At 42.2% G+C, this 17,461-nt stretch overlaps 1 protein-coding gene across 11 annotated transcripts in view; it reads right to left on the bottom strand.

The window, feature by feature from the left end:
* The window catches only part of LOC116853897 (probable Ras GTPase-activating protein), a 552,848-nt gene that overhangs the window by 73,473 nt on the left and 461,914 nt on the right, over nt 1-17,461 (bottom strand). Inside the window, exon 1 of one of the 11 annotated variants that reach the window (XM_032835231.1) lies at nt 4,232-9,403. The exons of the other annotated variants lie outside the window; for them this stretch is intronic. Coding sequence (XP_032691122.1) covers nt 4,232-5,117 — 886 coding nt within the window. The 5' untranslated portion in view covers nt 5,118-9,403. Of the gene's footprint in view, nt 1-4,231; nt 9,404-17,461 lie in introns of those variants that run through there. 11 annotated transcript variants of the gene reach the window in all.

The following is a 17,461-nucleotide window of genomic DNA, read 5'->3' as shown; positions in this document are numbered from 1 at the left end:
AGGTGAAACTTATTTTGACGATATTAACACTCATTTCCAAGTCGAAATTTTGACCCTATATTAAACCTTGAATTCTATAAAATACATATATTCTATGTAGGAGCTAAAGTTTCTATAGAGGTTCGCAACTGAACCTACTTTATTTCCTAAGATCCTACTAATATACAACTTAATTTGACGCTAAAGAAAGCGAAAGAGGAAATTTCAGGCATCATCAGGGTCAAAGTAGGAGTAAATTATATCATTAGAATATTAAATCTACTTTGCTATCTTAGTTCCTATTGTGGTGTAGAATTCAAGGTTCAACATAGGATCAAAACGACTCGAGTAAAATTGCAAACTATTTTCCGAAATACTTGACGCTAGTTTTTATAATCACTCGCTTGCCATACAGTATATTGAGAGAAAAAAATATCTAAGAAATATAAAAAATATTTATTCGGTGGATAGTAATAACATATTTTTATTTACACGTTAATATACATATTTTTGCATTGAGAAAGTGCATATTTTCAAGTAAGAAAATTGTCAACATTTTCTTAAAATCTTAAACTTTGTTATGAAAACAATTGTTCATAATATATAAATACACTAGTTTTAAAAATATGAAATATTTTTATTCTTTAGATATTTTTCCTTCACAGTATGTACATTACTTTTCGAACACAATCTAAATTTTTTGTTCCCTAAGTTATCTTTTCAGACTTACAAGACCAGATAACTGATAAGAATAAAGATAAGATTAAATGGTGCATATAGTTTCGTGTTTTTAAAATCATTATCTAAAATCTAATCATCTTCGACTTGGAAAAGTCGATTAATTTAGTGGAAATGGCCCATTTATATGCAAAAAAACTGAATAATTGAGCAGCCCGTTATCTCTCTTTCTCTCTCTGTCTTTGTTTTTTTCAATTCGATGTATAATCCTTAATTTTATTTTAATTACAGACACAATTTCAGTTACTTTCGCCAAAGCATCATTTTGATGGAATATATCCCGAGTCGAAATTTTGGCCCTATGTTAAACCTTGAATTCTGCAACACAGTAGGAGCTAAGTTAGCAAAGTAGGTTTAATTCTTTAATAGTTTAATGATACAATTTACTCCTACTTTGACCCTGATGATGTCTGAAATTTCCCTTTTCATCTTTTTAGCGTTAAAATAGGTTGTATTATAGTAGGATGTTAATAGTAAAGCTGAAAATAGAGTTAAAATTACGACTCGAGTAAGTTAAAAAGAATCAAAAGAAGCTGATGTAGATTTCAAAGTATTAAAATAGATGTTAAATGAAATTTGTAAAGTTGAATAGAATTGAATAGTAAGGTAGAATCAAAATTTCGACTCAGGATGTTTTTATGTTGGAATGATTTTCCGGCGTCCTTATATCCGTAGGAAATTTAATATATGCGATCACGAGAGTGCACTCTAATAGCCTGACATTTCATTAAGTGAATCTCCCCGGAGCAATTGGTCCATCGATAAAAAATCTCGAACGCGTCATAAATCTCGATATCCCACTAAATACGACTTTGTGGAACGCGCACGGTGTGTGATTATCGCGTAATTATCGAGTCGGAAACGCAAAAATCGTTTAGGAGATCGTAACGGAGAGATCCTCCGGAAATAGATAATTAACGCTCGTTAGCCGCTCGGCCGAACCGGTGCGTCCGGACGATTATTTGAAGATTATTCCGGCGACCTCGCCATTTCAAGCGCCCCGACGATTAATCTCGCGAGTGGCTTACCGTTTAATACTCTGCTATTCGATCGCTACGTGCGTATTTCGTACGTAACGTAAGTTTCGTACGTAACTCGCGTAACATAAGTTTTCAGACATACAAGAACAGATAACTGATAAGATTAAATGATGTATATAGTTTCGTGTTTTTAAAACATATCTAACATCATCTTCGACTTGGAAAAGTCAATTGATTTAGCGGAAACGCCCCATTTATATGCAAAAAAAAAAACGTTACATTCTCGCATACGTCGCGTGGACTGATTCGCGTTGCATTCGAATATCTTCAGAAGTAAATGATACTTCTAGCTACGAAGTATTTCTTGGACACATAGGATCGCAGATTAATAACAGATTAATTTTTCCGTAGTGTGTATATGTGTGCAATGTAATAAAATAAATAAAAACTCCTATACCCGAATCGAAATTTTGACCCTATATTGAGCCTTGAATTCTACACTGCGGTAGGAGCTAAGATAGCAAAGTAGGTTTAATTCTAATGATATAATTTACTTCTGCTTTGATCCTGATGATGTCTGAAATTTCCGCTTTCATTTTCTTTAGCGTCAAAGTTGTATAAAGTAGGATCTTAGGAAGCAAAGTAGATTTAGTCGCAAACCTCTATTGAAGCTTTAGCTCCTACATAGAATATATGTAAATATTTTATAGAAATATTTAAAAATTTTAATAAATAACGAAACAGAAACGTCAAATAGCATACAGAATATACATTTTATTTGTTGCATATATTTCAAACATCATCAGGGTCGAAATAGGAGTAAATTATACCATTAGAATTAAATCCACATCTTGCTATCTTAGCTCCTACTGCGGTGTAGAATTCAAGATTCAACATAGGGTCCAAATTTCGACTCGGAAATGAGTGTCAATATTGTCAAAATATTCTTGCACTAATAAATTATCAGGATTTATTCGTGTGCATAAAGACAGGTTGCCTCTTGGTTTCCATAATAACGTTGTATATAGGTTGCAATGCAGTGGTTGTGATGCGTCTTATGTTGGTCAAACTAGTAGAAGACTCTCTACACGTATTGCTGAACATAGGAGAATTCCTAGGAGTTCTACGGTGGAGTTAACGGCCATACAGGAACATTGAGGAAGAACCATGATTTTGATTGGGATCATACCAAAGTTTTACATGAGGGACGCTTTTACTTGAAACGCCTGATCTCTTTTCATCAAATTTCAGAAGCATGGTCTTAACTCACAAAAGGATACTGAATATTTGGGCATCAGCTACTGCGGCTTGTTATGAAAATAAACTTTGTTTTGGTTTCTTTCTCTTCCACAAGTCGTTTCCGCAATGTTAATGCTAGGTATATAAATCTGTAATTATTTGTATTTCGTAGACGTGGCGATGTTATCGTTGACAGGATCGGTTTACTTTTAGCTGAACTCAATAAAGGTATTTTATATTGTCAGATTTAATTATTTATTATATTTCAATTTTACTTATTTTTATTTTATGATTTTTATAGTTATGACGGCTACTTCTCAATATTAATTAACTATTTAATATTATTTCGGTAACGGTCTTGTCAGCTTTAATATTGCGATTAACATTAACATTTACGCAGGTCTTTAACTAATTGTAATGCGTTCGTGTCGTAAACCTTGAGTTTTTATTATCACTGAAGAGGGTTCATGGTTGAGCCGAAACGTATGATTGTTTTATATTGATTATTCATGTTCAATAAATATTACACGATTTCCTAACACAAGGAAGGTTTTTTACCCATATAGTATATAGCACTATTAGTCCTGTGCTTGAACTCGAATTGCCCTTTTTCCTAGGTTTCACCTAGGTTGTAGATTATCTATGTAGGCTCAAACTATTTTTAAGAGCGTCAAAGTAGCGTCAAAATTTTGATAGAATTAAAGGTTCAAAAGAGAAGTTAATGAGTATAGTCAAAGTAGGTTTCACCTAGGCTATAAACCGTCTAAGTATAAACCGTCTAAGTATAAGGCGCAAACTATCCTTAAGAGCGTCAAAGAAGTATGAAAATTTCGACTCGGGTATAGACGCAGATACACGGGAAATTTTGTCGTTGTTCAGATTATCTCGAGGAAATTCAATAAAGAATTTACTTTCGCGATAATCCTCGCGATAAGGAAGACTCTCATAAACGCGCGCGGCCATTTTTAAATTGCCGGAGAACGCAGTGCCGTTCCAGCGAGGTGCCCGATAAATAGGGGAGACGTCCACTAGAGGGTGGCCGCCATTGAACTTGTTTTCGGCGAGAATTTGATCAAATATTAAGATATGAGAATTAAAAAAATAAATAATGAATAATAAATGAAGAACAATTAAATCCTCATGCACTTCAATATTTTTGGGTGAACTACGTGAATCGATAACGACTCAGGGGGCGCAATAATTCACGCGAAACATTGCGCGTCTGTTACGTGCCAGATTCATTATTCATCAGAGAGATGATGCGAATGAGCGACGCGTAGGCTCTCGTCGTATACCTGAATGTATCCCGCCGTCGACGTCAGCGTCCTCGAAGACGGACGACTCGACGCACTCGTCATCGGCGGCATCCTCGACGGTATCCTCGTCTTTGTATCGATCGACGTTCGTTTTCTCAGCTGTGCAGGGGCTGTCCACCGACGCGTGTCTGCCGATCCGCACCAACGTGCTGTTGCTTCTCGCCAACTTGGTGCTGTGCGTCCTGCGAATCAGCAGGTTCGTCAGAGTTGTGTTCTGTTTGCTCCTGGACTCTTGCTGACTGAGCCTGCTGTAATCGCGCGTGGAGCCGACCGACTCGATTCTGCTCGACTTCTCCTCTGTACTTTCCGATTTCTTCCTGCCGGCGTGCTGGTCCTCCACCTCGAAGCAGGCGATGGTGTTGTTGAGGCGACTGTCTTTTCTGCCGGACTCCTTCCGACCGGCGAAACGGCTTTGAAAACGCTCGATGGTCTTGAAGGACCTCGTCCTTTCCACCTTCTTTCTTTGTTCGGCCTGCGTGTTGCCGGCCCCCCCGGGTGTTGCTCCCCGATCACACCTAGACGCCTCGAAGATCCTCGTCAAGGACTGCACCTTGCCTCTCGCCTCCGGCAACGTCTCCCCCGCGTTTCTTCGCGCGCTCGCCGAGAGGCCGTCATTGTTGCTCAAGGTGCGCGTCAATGAGGCGCCGCTGCCACCGCCGCTGCTCGGCGTACTCGCGGACGTCTTGGACGCGCTGCCGATGGGGAAGGTGTTGCAGACGAACTTTTCGCCGCAACTGCCGTCCGTCGAATAGCCCTTCGTCAGTTTGGCGATCGACTGCCGCGCCGGCTCGGCGCCGCCATCCAGCGATACGTAGAACGTGGAGCGCCTCTTCGGCGACTCTTCGGGGTTCTCGGCGTTCAGCATGACTCTTCACATTTCCCGGAGCTCTTCGGGCCGATGTGAAAGCCGCGCCTTCGCCGCGAGATCACGTTCTCCTCGGCGTCGTGCTCGCGCCGTCGTTCATGTTACGCCCGTGCGAAGTCCGCGACTCGACTACCGCGAAGAATCATAACTGTGATGCGGCTCTTTCCGCGCGCGCGCGCATGTCGACGAACGAATTTTCGATGCGTCCCTTATCAGCTACCTCGACACGCGCGTTATCTCGATGCGAGGCAACGGCTCGTAGTATCGCCACCGGCTATCACACTCTACTCGGCTATTTCAGCGCGTACACCACGTATGCCACGTGGTGCACCACGACGGTGCGATTCACTCCGCGCGGACGTGCGTCGTCTTGTCGTGTATCGGATGTTCCACGAGTGTCGAGCAAACTGCTCCGTGTCAAAGGTGTGTGTGCGTCGTCGGGGTCCCGCAACGTCATGCGGAGGAGGGACACGCCTTCGGCCCTCGGAGGAGCCGCGGATTAACCCGAGAGTGAGAGCCTGAATCGGGTGCATAGGATCTTCAGGCTCAGGGTAATAACAATGATTACGTCCCTCGCGTCTCTCTTTTCAGTCTTGCTCTTTCTCTCTCTTCTTCTTCTTCGTTTCTCTTTCTCTCTCTTTTGATCGGATCAGTTTTCCGCGACGGCCCTTTCGAGAGATCGCCGAGTCGACTGGGTCTCCTCGGGATACCCCCGTCCGTCTCCTTCTCTGCCTGGACGGCACGACGTGCACGCGCTAAATATAGACGAACTATCGAGCAGCGCGGCGTCGAGAGCGAAGGCAGCACGAGAAAGACAGCACGTGCGTCGTTACGACGTACCACGAGACGAATATCAGCTGGCTGCGTTATCCCCGCGCGCCGATACGACGCGAGGATGACGCGAGGCGTTGAACCGTGGAACGCGACTCCTCCGTCGTATCCTCCTCTTCGTGACGACGACGGCGGTGGCGATGGAGTCGCCTCTTCCGCGAAGGAGTCTTTTCTCTTCTGTTTTATACGCGTTTTATCCGTACATTACGCCTCTTCATGCGCATCGCTCAGTAGTCGGCGCGAGTCGCTTCCTCTTCGTGAACTTTCAAGAACTCTTGGGAATTCTCCCGTATCTCATGTGTACATTTTGTGTCTTTTGTGTGTGTTTGATTTGATATGTATACTCTTGCGCGCACTTTGAGCGAATCTCTCTCGTTCTGTTTGCCCGTGCCTTCCGGAGAAACCGCGGTGAGCCGGAAGAAAGCCGGGTCGATCGCGAGAACTCGAGACGTGGAGAGGATGCGATCGCAGGTGGATAACTAACTGGCCGAAGAATCCGCGACGATCGCGGAATCGCCGTTGGTGGATAGGACGGGCCCGTTGGAATTGTTAGTAAAGCCGCTCGAGATTTACGATCGCGCCGAGAGGAGTCGGTCGAAGGGACTCTCACGACGATTTATGGAAGCATGATTATAATTCAAGGGAGAAAAAGCACGGCGTACCGTAATCTAGCATGGATCACGGAGATCACGTACGCACACGTACACACACATATACACACACATATACACAAGGTCCACGACGTTAACGCGCTCGACGGTCTCGCTCTCGCAGCTTCTTCGCTGTGTCTACTCCAGTGTTATGTTATTGTTGTTGATGCCTTCGCACTTGTTTCCGAGTCAACTGCGAGCCGCGGAATTCCACCGTATTTCGAGAAATCGCGCGGGCTCCATACGCTCCGACAACACAATGACGAGTCGCGTCGTACCACTCAGAGCGCGGGGGTAAACTGCTTCTCACCGGGACACAGTTCGACACTTGAGAAACCACGGAACTCAGACTCGGATCTCATCCACGAGGTACGACGACGTGTCGCGGTTTCACGGAGCGCGCCGTCCTCGCGGCGAGTCCTCGAGGACTACTCCGACAGTCGCTGGACGGCCGTGCGGAGAAAAGTAAGAGGCGCGTTCTCTGAGTCACGGCACGATCCGGCTCTCACGATCGCTCTCTCACGATCGTCCGGGAGAACTCGCGGGACCGCTCCTCTCTCTCTCTCTCTCTCTCTCTCTCTCTCTCTCTCTCTCTCTCTCTCTCTCCCTTTCTTTCGCCCGCGTGCTCCACCCGCGCTCGTCCCCAGAGAAGAAGAGATAGATCTCGGGAAGAAACGAGGAAGAAAGATACCGGCCAAGAGGCGCGAACGTCTTCCTCCTCTTCGTCACTCTCCGTTGCTGCGTGTTCCCGAGGAACGCGCGCTTCCTCGCGCGGTCGCGAGGAACGAGCACACGCTGCGGACGACGACGTAGCGCGATCGGCCCGCACCGCGGACGGACTCACGGCTATCTGGCACGCCGAGCTGGAGTTAATCCGAGCAGGCCGCGAGCGCGCCCTATCGGCGGTCTTTCTCGATGTGCGCGAGAGACAGAGCGAGACGGGGGGAGAGAGAGAGAGAGAGAGAAGGGGAGACAGAGAGAGATCGCTGAACGGAGGATCGGCGACGAGTGTATGCTGCGCTCGACTAGACTTCCAGCTGGAGCCGTTTAATCGCGATGACGACGCTCCATGACGCGGTGATAGCAGATTTTTGCGTGATTTTCATTAGGCGAGGCCTATTATTTTTGTTGATAAAGAACATTTTTACCTCATTTTATCGCTTAGTCGTTAGATCAGCGTTATGATAGACGCTTGTTCATAGAGCATGTGCACGTGTGTAGGTGTTTTTATCCTTTTTGCTGCGATCTACGATAGATCTACGATATTATAGCCACGTGAAAGTGTCCCGATAAGAGGCAGACCACCGGCAATGAGCTCGCGGCAATTAAGGCGTAATGATAACCGGAGAGGGAACTTCAAACGCGAGAGATCTTACGTAACGACGCGCTAATTGTTGCGGGCGCGCGATGCAAAGCGTTCCTACCGTTCACGTTAGAAATTTCGATTACGACCGACGACTAGATTAATATTGCGTGCGCGGGGAGCCGCGTCAACTTCCGCGGTGTTACACACGCATACGCGGCTGATTATGTAAGTGAAAAGGAAAAAAAAATATCTAAACAACCCAAAATCGCGAATAAGACGCGGTCTTGTCGCGTCGACTCGACAATTTCTTGCATTGTCCACTCGGCATTGTTATTCGAACGAAGGAGTTCACGAAAGAGTTCGGAACACATTCCAGAACACATTCCAGAACACATTCCAGAACACCTCAGGTTAGATGGATTGATTGCACAAAAAGATATCATTCTACCGCTAGAAGCGATTATTCAGATTATTTTTTTTTAATAATGGCCATCTTCAACAGAGAATATTTTCTTGATGATGATCTTAAAATATACTCATCGAATTTGAGAAAATCTTATTACCATGTACTCAAGAAAAGAATTTGTCTCCTTTATAAAAATATTATGAAACTTTATCGAAACAAAAGTTAGTTCGACTCGATGAGTACAGTAAACCTAAATTGGATTTCAATTTGATATTTCTGATTAAAATATTGAACTTACTGTACACAGAAAAATTATTTCTTTTTTAGCTTCTTATCTTCAGTATAGAATATTTTCTTGATAATAGTCTTAAAATATACTCGTCTAATTTTAAAAAAGCTCATATCATGGACTCGAAAGGAAAATTTATTCTCTTTACAAGAACATTATAAAACTTTATCGAAGAAAGAGATGGTTTGACTCGGTGTAGCAAACAAACCGAATTTCTGTCTCAATTTCCTGATTGAAATTGCTTATGATAAACTTGTGATAGACTTGTGGATATATAAATTTATGAAATACTTGAGGCTAATAACATTTACGCGATATGTACTTTTCCGTGTGTACGACCGTTTTGCTATTGGCGCGACGTGCGTCTCTCACTCCTCTCGAAAAACCGCAACCATTTTCTGCGGTATGTTAAGCGCGCCTTGAGGAAATCTCTATGACTCAACCGGACTCACGAGAGCGATCACGTTCGTAACTGTTTTCTTCATCGCGTCGCCGCCCGTTGCGCACACCGCTCCATTTCGAAACTGGTGTAAGACCAATGGTTTACGATCACAATTTTCATTCCATGAAAACCGCAGCACCGACGAATCGCAAAAGCGGAAACCACGGAGGGACAACGCGTCGTTTTCGACGAGCGCCCTAATGGGCGCGAATTCGCGCTATTTCGAGCGGCGTATTTCTGTCATCATCCTGCATCCCTACGTACGGCATCATGTTCGTCTGTTTTCTATTATTAGGTGGTAAACTTAGTTCCTGCGGCTCACAGTTAGATGACGTTAGTTGTAGGTGTAATTTATTTTGACATCTGAAACTGGCTGCATTTTAGAGGTTAGACATTTGTCAATAAAATTCAGTGCGAAGAGATTCATTTAAGCGAGCAGTGCTATTTTTTCTTTTGATTAAATATGGAACGTGATAAGTCGTTTTTTCGACATGTGCTGCTTCATTACTTTGACTTGAAAAAAACTGCAGCTGCAGCTCATAAATTGCTTTTCGAAGCTTATGGCAATTATGCTCCATCGGAAAGAACATGCCAAGTATGGTTTCAGCGATTTAAGAGTGGTGATTTTGATGTCAATGATAAAGAACGCTCAGGCCAACCGAAAAAGTTTGAAGACACCGATTTGCAGGCATTATTGGACGAAAACTCTACTCAAACGCTCCAAGAATTGTCTGCAGCATTAAATGTTACTCCGATGGCTGTTTCCAAACGTCTACATGCAATGGGAAAAATTCAAAAGGAGGGAAAATGGGTACCACACGAATTAACCGCAAATGCCATTGCGAATCGCTTAAACATCTCTATTTCTCTGCTCGCCAGGCAGAAAAAGAAGAGTTTTTTGTGGCGCATAGTGACTGGCGATGAAAAATGGATATACTTCGATAATCCTAAACGAAGAAAATCATGGGTAGACCCTGGCCAACCATCGACATCCACACCAAAGAGAAATATTCATGGCCACAAAGCAATGCTTTGCATTTGGTGGGATATGCACGGCGTCGTTTATTATGAGCTACTCAGACCGAACGAAAGTATCACGGGGGATCGATATCAATCACAATTAAACCGTCTGAATGAAGCATTGTTGGAAAAAAGGCCAGCAGTAGCCAGCAATCGACGTAAAGTCATGCTTTTGCACGACAACGCTCGACCACACGTTGCCAAAGCCGTCAACGAAACACTGATGCAGCTCGAGTGGGAAGTTCTCCCGCACCCAGCGTATTCACCAGACTTAGCTCTTTCGGACTATTACTTGTTCCGGTCGATGCAGCACGGCTTGGTGGATACACACTTCAGAAATTACGAGGATGTGCGAAAATGGATCGACGAATGGATTGCATCAAAAGACCAATCGTTCTATCATCGCGGAATCTACGCGTTGCCCGAAAGATGGGAAAAATGTATAGCTAGCGAGGGAAAATACTTCGATTAATGTATTTTTGCTTTTGATGTCGAAATAAATGAGTTTTTAAACAAAAAAACCGCAGGAACTAAGTTTACCACCTAATCAATCTTACTTGGTTGGTCTATTTCCGTGATGAACGGATAAAGTGGCGCGACGCGGAGTACCTCCGATCGGAAAATGCGAAAGACGTGGCCCGAGCTTCCAATACGAGGAAGAAAGAGAAGGATCTGTGCCATCGGACGCGCAGAGAATCGCGCTGAAATCCGGCGGGCGGAAAGAAGCACGGCAAGGAATGCGGCGCCTCGATAAATAACGTCGGCTCAGCGCGAAGCCATTCCGAAACGGCACTCTCGTTTCTCGAAAAGCGAGCCTCTCTCTAAGATGGCTTAAGGCGATTTACGCGACGCCGTGGCTCGTCGTCGACAAAGAGCTTTTTCGAATTTCGAATTCAGCCTAGCCGGCTGAGCCGCGGCTTTCATCGTTCGGACGAGCTCACTGCTAAACGCTAAACTCCCGTTGTCTCTCACACGGGTCTCTCTCGCGGCTTCCGGGACACCCATCCCGCACAGAAAGTTTCAGAAAGAACCCTAGTTGGGTTCCAGTCCGATTTTCCGAAAATAATTATAGGGCTTCTGCAGAGAAGTTTAGTGTTTCCAACATGCGATTCTGAATGAGGAAACTCAAAGATTTCCTGGTATTTTTTCTCATCGTCACTTTATGTTTTAAAATTGAATGATACATGTTAACTTTTCAAATAATTATAGTAAAATGCTCTCAAAATGTTTTACAAATATTTTATCCCATTCTATACAATAGTTGGCATAAAAATGGGATTTTCTGCGTGATATTATAAAAGCATACCGACATTACTGAAGCACGAATTCCCACAGTATTTCTGTTTTGATTTTAGACAGAGAACCCATGTCTAGGTCAGGAGTGGGATTTCCAATTGTAAAGTCATAGTGGGATAATCAATTCTGGGACACATTTAAGCACTTTAATCAGAATCCTATGCTGCATTGGGAAAATGTTGGGAAATTTCTACGTGGGATGGCAAATCATATTCGAAGAGTTTGACGCGAAATTACGTTCGCGTTTATAAATATCGCGTGGAATTGCTGAAGGGAAATTTCTCATTTGTTACTCCGTCAAAACAGCCACAGGAAAATTCATGAACTTCTCGCGATCGTGTTCGCGAGGCGAGATTTCACGGCGCGTTAATGAGTATGCGCGCGTTTGCATTCGCATCACCGATTTTCTTTGCTGTATCGCTGCGCAACGATTCACTTATTCCGCCTTGCAATCGGAGAAAATATGCGAGCCGAAGCGCACCGTCGAAAACAAACTCGTGTGAAAATTTCACTTTCACGCATTACTCGTCCGCGGCCCGCGCACGCAGTTCACGCAATTTTCTCAACCCTCTCCTATCTTCCTCTGCTATCCGCGCGGTCGAGCGATCGACAAGATTGCGATTCCACGCAGATCGTAGAGATCTGGGAGGAATCTGCGCGTCGCTCGCGGCACCGTGAAGTACAAAATATTCTAAACGACGTGTATAAAGTTACACGCGTCGCGGAGTCGATTTCAACCTTCGGCAGAAATCGCGAGCAGTTGGGTGGAACTTTTTCAGCTCGTGCGAGCAATTGACCTTTTATTTTATAATTAGTTCCATACGAGATATTTCATGCCGAGAGAACCGGTGTGAAAATTCAGTCGTATTATTCGTTTCGCCTCGTGGTTTCGCTTTAAAGCAACGCTACTCTAGGGCGACTCCTTTCACTCTCGAGGCGACTGTGGCCAGTTTGATTTTTTTCCCAACGTATTAGATTTATCGATGTCGCGTGTAATTGTGCTGATTACAATACGTGCGTCAATACAATACATTCTGTATGCATAATCGATGACGCATTATCGTTCGCAGTCGGTCGAGCGAGTTGCAAGTAAACAAGACACGAACATGGCATTTAACGAGCACGTATTTTATTTCAATTACATTATTTCCACTTCCAAATTGTTTGTTTTAGAAAAGATTAGTGACTATGCTGTGCTTCTTGATACATTACTAAATAATTCATTAGGAACGATCGACTCTAAATTAACTCGATTAACAAATTCGAATTAAAACGAACACTTCTTATTTTCCAGAAAAATTCTGCATACAGAAAAATACATACTGCATTCAAGAAAATGCCACTTGTTCCGAGTATCTTATCAGTTTATATATTTGCAAATCTCTGTCATAAGTCAGTCATAATGCATCAGAAAGATTTACTTAAAATACATTCTGGATTTTCTAGTAACTTCGATATTTCAAGAAAATCAAATTACAACAAAAATTCGATTTATTAAAATCAATAAAATCAATAAAATATTTTTGTAAAGAGAATAAATTCTCATGTAAGTGTAATAAATAAGGTGAAATATGAAGTGAACTTTTCTCAAATGTTTGATAAGTACATTTCAAAATTATTATTAAAAAAATATTTTGTGTTGAAGATAACTATTACTTAAAAGAAGACAAGTAAGCTGAGTAATCTTACTGCTGAGTTTGCTTACTACATAGAGTCGAATCGACATTTTTTTCAATTGAGTATTATAATATTTTTGTAAGAGGAATAAATCCTCTATTTGAATGCATGATAAGTTTTTCTAGAATTTATGATGAGTGTATCTCCAAGACTATTACAAATGTTCTTTCTCGAAGATAACCACCACTTGAAAGAAGAAAAGCAAGCTGAGTATTTGCTTTTCTAGCAGTGACATGATATCTTTCTGTAAGCAGGATTTGACAGTCGGGGAATTAGGAATTGCCTTTTCTCTCGCGTTATCCAAGTTGATGCCGAGCGGAAACCGAGAGTTTCGAATAATGCGAGGCTTTGCGAGGTCGCAATCACGATTTCCGCCGCAATCGCATGATACGATCGTTCGCGACACCGCTCTAATTGCGGTAATGAGCTAAATCCGAGTTGAAGTAATGCGCGAGATCCGGCGCTCGCGCTGGCGCCGATTGCGCTTTCTTCTTCGTGCGGCCGCCGCCACCGCCTAAAATGAATAATGACACGGAACAGAGCGCGCACGGATGCAATTGCAACGGCAAAAGCGGGCAATCTCGGGGGGGAGGCCGGTGCGGCGAGATCCTTTTGCCGCGCGCTGCCCACACGCGGCACGCGGGAAATTTCATTTCGCGCGGTACGATCGGTGAGATTCGTGCTCTCGGATTTATTATAGCGAATACGATAGCGTTGCTCGTGCGCGCAGGAAATTCCATTACTCCGTGCGAGCGGCGGGATCGATCTCGCCCCGACGAGGATGCGCCGACTTTCGCGCGATTGCAGTTGCACCTGCTGTAGCTGCAGTTGCAGTCGCGCCCGCCGAGCATCGTATCGCGAGCGAGTTCGTGTCCGACGGAAATTTCAATGCGAGAAGGTTACCGGAGAGACGGATCGGCGAAGAGCCGCGGGAAAAGAGTGGAGAGTTTTTTGCACGAGCCGGAATTTACAAGGCGTTTCAGCGAGCACTCGTGCGAAAATGCGGGAAACTCGAGCGAGCGAGCGAGCGAGCGAGCGAGAGAGAGCGGCCCCGTTGGTTTTCCTCAGGGAAAAGCGCTCGAGTGTCCGCCGTGCGAGCACTTTGCAGGTTCTTTGTCAGATGCGAAACGCAATTAGCATTTTACGACAACGAGGAAGACGACGTCTCCGGGTGAAGCGCATTCACGAGCACGTTTCGACGTCGCTACTCATCTTCCTCGCACCGACCACTTTCAAGCTGATGTTTGTTACATCCGCCGAGGGACTCGCGCTTAAGGAGTTTACTTACTTGAACCAAAATGCTTCAAGTTATTCAAAAATTTCACGTAACATTATATAAAAAATTATATAAATAAAAAATTTCATGTAATATAAATATCTTATAACTATTATATAAACGTTATATAAACGTTATATAAACGTCTTATAACTATTATTACAGTGTAACTTTGTAAAAAGTAATATTTCGTTAATTTCGGAAAAATTACAGGATATGTGTGTGGAGAATATGTATATAAAAGTTTACTGATGTAAAATAGTATATTGTGTATGAAATTAATTTCACTTAGCGTAAACTGTTTGATATCATTTCTTTTTGTAAAAATTTTACCAATAAATTTTTTTATATTTTTTGCAAGCGAAGCAAAGCGCGTGCACTTGGCTTCTTTTTTTACCTTTTTTTGAAAAAGTAATTTTTGTACAGATATCACTCCTTTTCGTATAACTATTAATAATCATAATTATACAACAATATATTAAAGAAATATTTTTAATTATTATTTTGTTGCAAAATGAGACATTTTTTAATGAAGCAATAACTTGATTTTATTTAATTCCGACGCCTATCGCCTAGTTAGCAAATATCCAGTAGGGTCAAAATCGCTATTATGTTTGGTTGCAAAATAATATATATTTTATTACCCAAATACTTCATAGTCGAATTTACGGCACACTTGTACTAACCTATGTCTCTTTCGCAATTAACACTGTTGTAGCACTAATATGAACACTAACTAATATTATTGTTGCGATATAATCGTTCATTTTCTTATCCTTATGGAACGCTTCCTTTGACTGTACGAATCTCTCTTTCTCTCTCTTTCATATTGGCTAGCTAGGCTGATCTAGAGACCCTAGATATAAGGGACTGGCCACAGCTCTAGTTAGATAGAAAATGGCGGACATAATTTAAAGGTCCCACACACAGATGCGTCAAACGTTGCGGCGTCTGTGCCAGTGCCAGAGCAGCTTGAAGACGATCTCACACTAAATACATAACTGCATATGCACAAATAGAAAATACGGTAAGAACATTATATTAATGTTTGATTGTGTCAAATATTTCTCCGGTTAAACACAATCTGCAAAATTGAATGTAGTTTAAGGATAAACAATTATCTGTTTCTAAAATATGACAATACAGGTTATGTTATAACATCAATTACATCATAATAAATAATCTAATGTTATAGAAAATGACGGGTTATTGTATCGTGGGATGCAAAAACAGGAAACTTATTTTTAACAGCAAAACTATGGCTATGCATTCATTGATTAAATAATATTGGGAGTACAAATAAGTCTCCGCCGTTTTCTATAAAAAATTGGGCATTTATTGTGAAAGAACGGTACCTTATGTTTTATTCAAAGTATTGTCCATCGCTACTTTTTCCCACTAGTCACTACTTTTTCCCAGCTTTCTGGTAGCATACGAATACCGCGTCGGAAGAACGCTTCAACTTTTGAGGCTATCCACGAATCGACCCAATTTTTGGTATCTTCATATGATGTGAAGTGCTGCTCAGACAGGCCGTGCGTCATCGATCGAAACAAGTGATAGTCAGAGGGAGCAATGTCTGGTGAATACGGTGGGTGGGGTAAAATTTCCCAATTGAGTGTTTCCAAGTAGGTTTTGACCGGCGCCACAATATGTGGACGAGCATTATCATGCAGGAGAATAATTTTGTCGTGTCTGGAGTAGTAGTGGGCGCGTTTTTCCTTGAGTGCTCGGCTCAATCTCATCAATTGTGTTCGGTAGAGAGCCCCAGTAATGGTTTCGTTCGGTTTGAGCAACTCATAATACACGACACCAAGCTAATCCCACCAAATACACAACATGAGTTTTTTTCCATGAATATTCGGCTTGGCTGTCGATGTTGAAGCATGGCCACGTAGTCTCTATGATTTCCTCTTCTTTGGGTTATCGTAGTGGATCCATTTTTCATCACCAGTGACTATACGATGCAAAAAACCTTTTTGTTTATGCCTGGCAAGCAGCATTTCACATGTGCAAAATCGGCGTTCAACGTTTCTCGGCTTCAGTTCATATGGGACCCAATTTCCTTGCTTTTGAATCATTCCCAACGATTTTAAACGATGTAAAATTGTTTGTTGAGTCACTCCTAATGTAAGTGCAAGTTCTTCTTGCGTTTGGCACGAATCTTTCTTCAATAATGCTTCCAATTCCGCGTCTTCGTATACTTTCGGCCTTCGGCTACGTTTTTTGTCTTCGACGTCAAACTCACCGTTCTTAAACTTTTGAAATCACTCACGACAACTTCTCTCACTTAAAGCAGCCTCATCATATGCTTCTACAAGCAATCGATGCGCTTCAGCTGCAAATTTCTTCAAATTAAAGAAGTAAATCAAAAGTTCCCGCAAATGACGCTTATTCCGCTCAAAACTCGACATTTTCGCACAAAAAAAATTATGTGATGCTGATACAAAATCGCTAATATTTCAAGGTTATAGTGTTGCCAAATGTCCAACCTTACGATATGACGTTTTACATCTGATAATTTCAACCATAACTTACTGGTGGAACCATCTTTTGTCAAACGGCGGAGACTTATTTGTACTCCCAATATTTTATTTAAATAATAAGTGCATAGCCTTGGTTTTGTTCTGAGCGTATATATATTTATGTTTACATATGTTTATTCATACATATGTTATGTATATATATTGTTATATTTCTATATTTTATATAGAATTATTATATAGAATTATTATATTATTATATTTCTATATTTTATTGTGCAAATGTGTTAATTATGTGTTTATGTCAATAGTTCTTGGAAATTATTAGGTGGTAAACTTAGTTCCTGCGGCTCACAGATGACGTTAGTTGTAGGTGTAATTTATTTTGACATCTGAAACTGGCTGCATTTTAGAGGTTAGACATTTGTCAATAAAATTTAGTGCGAAGAGATTCATTTAAGCGAGCAGTGCTATTTTTTCTTTTGATTAAATATGGAACGTGATAAGTTGTTTTTTCGACATGTGCTGCTTCATTACTTTGACTTGAAAAAAACTGCAGCTGCAGCTCATAAATTGCTTTTCGAAGCTTATGGCAATTATGCTCCATCGGAAAGAACATGCCAAGTATGGTTTCAGCGATTTAAGAGTGGTGATTTTGATGTCAATGA

This window comes from Odontomachus brunneus, unplaced genomic scaffold (genome assembly GCF_010583005.1).
Source record: "Odontomachus brunneus isolate Ranch 3 - 2012 unplaced genomic scaffold, Obru_v1 Obru_scaffold_001, whole genome shotgun sequence".
In the NCBI taxonomy this organism is placed as follows: domain Eukaryota; kingdom Metazoa; phylum Arthropoda; class Insecta; order Hymenoptera; family Formicidae; genus Odontomachus; species Odontomachus brunneus.
The sequence above is the reverse complement of the archived record's forward strand: the minus strand, read 5'-3'. Positions and strand labels throughout refer to the sequence as shown.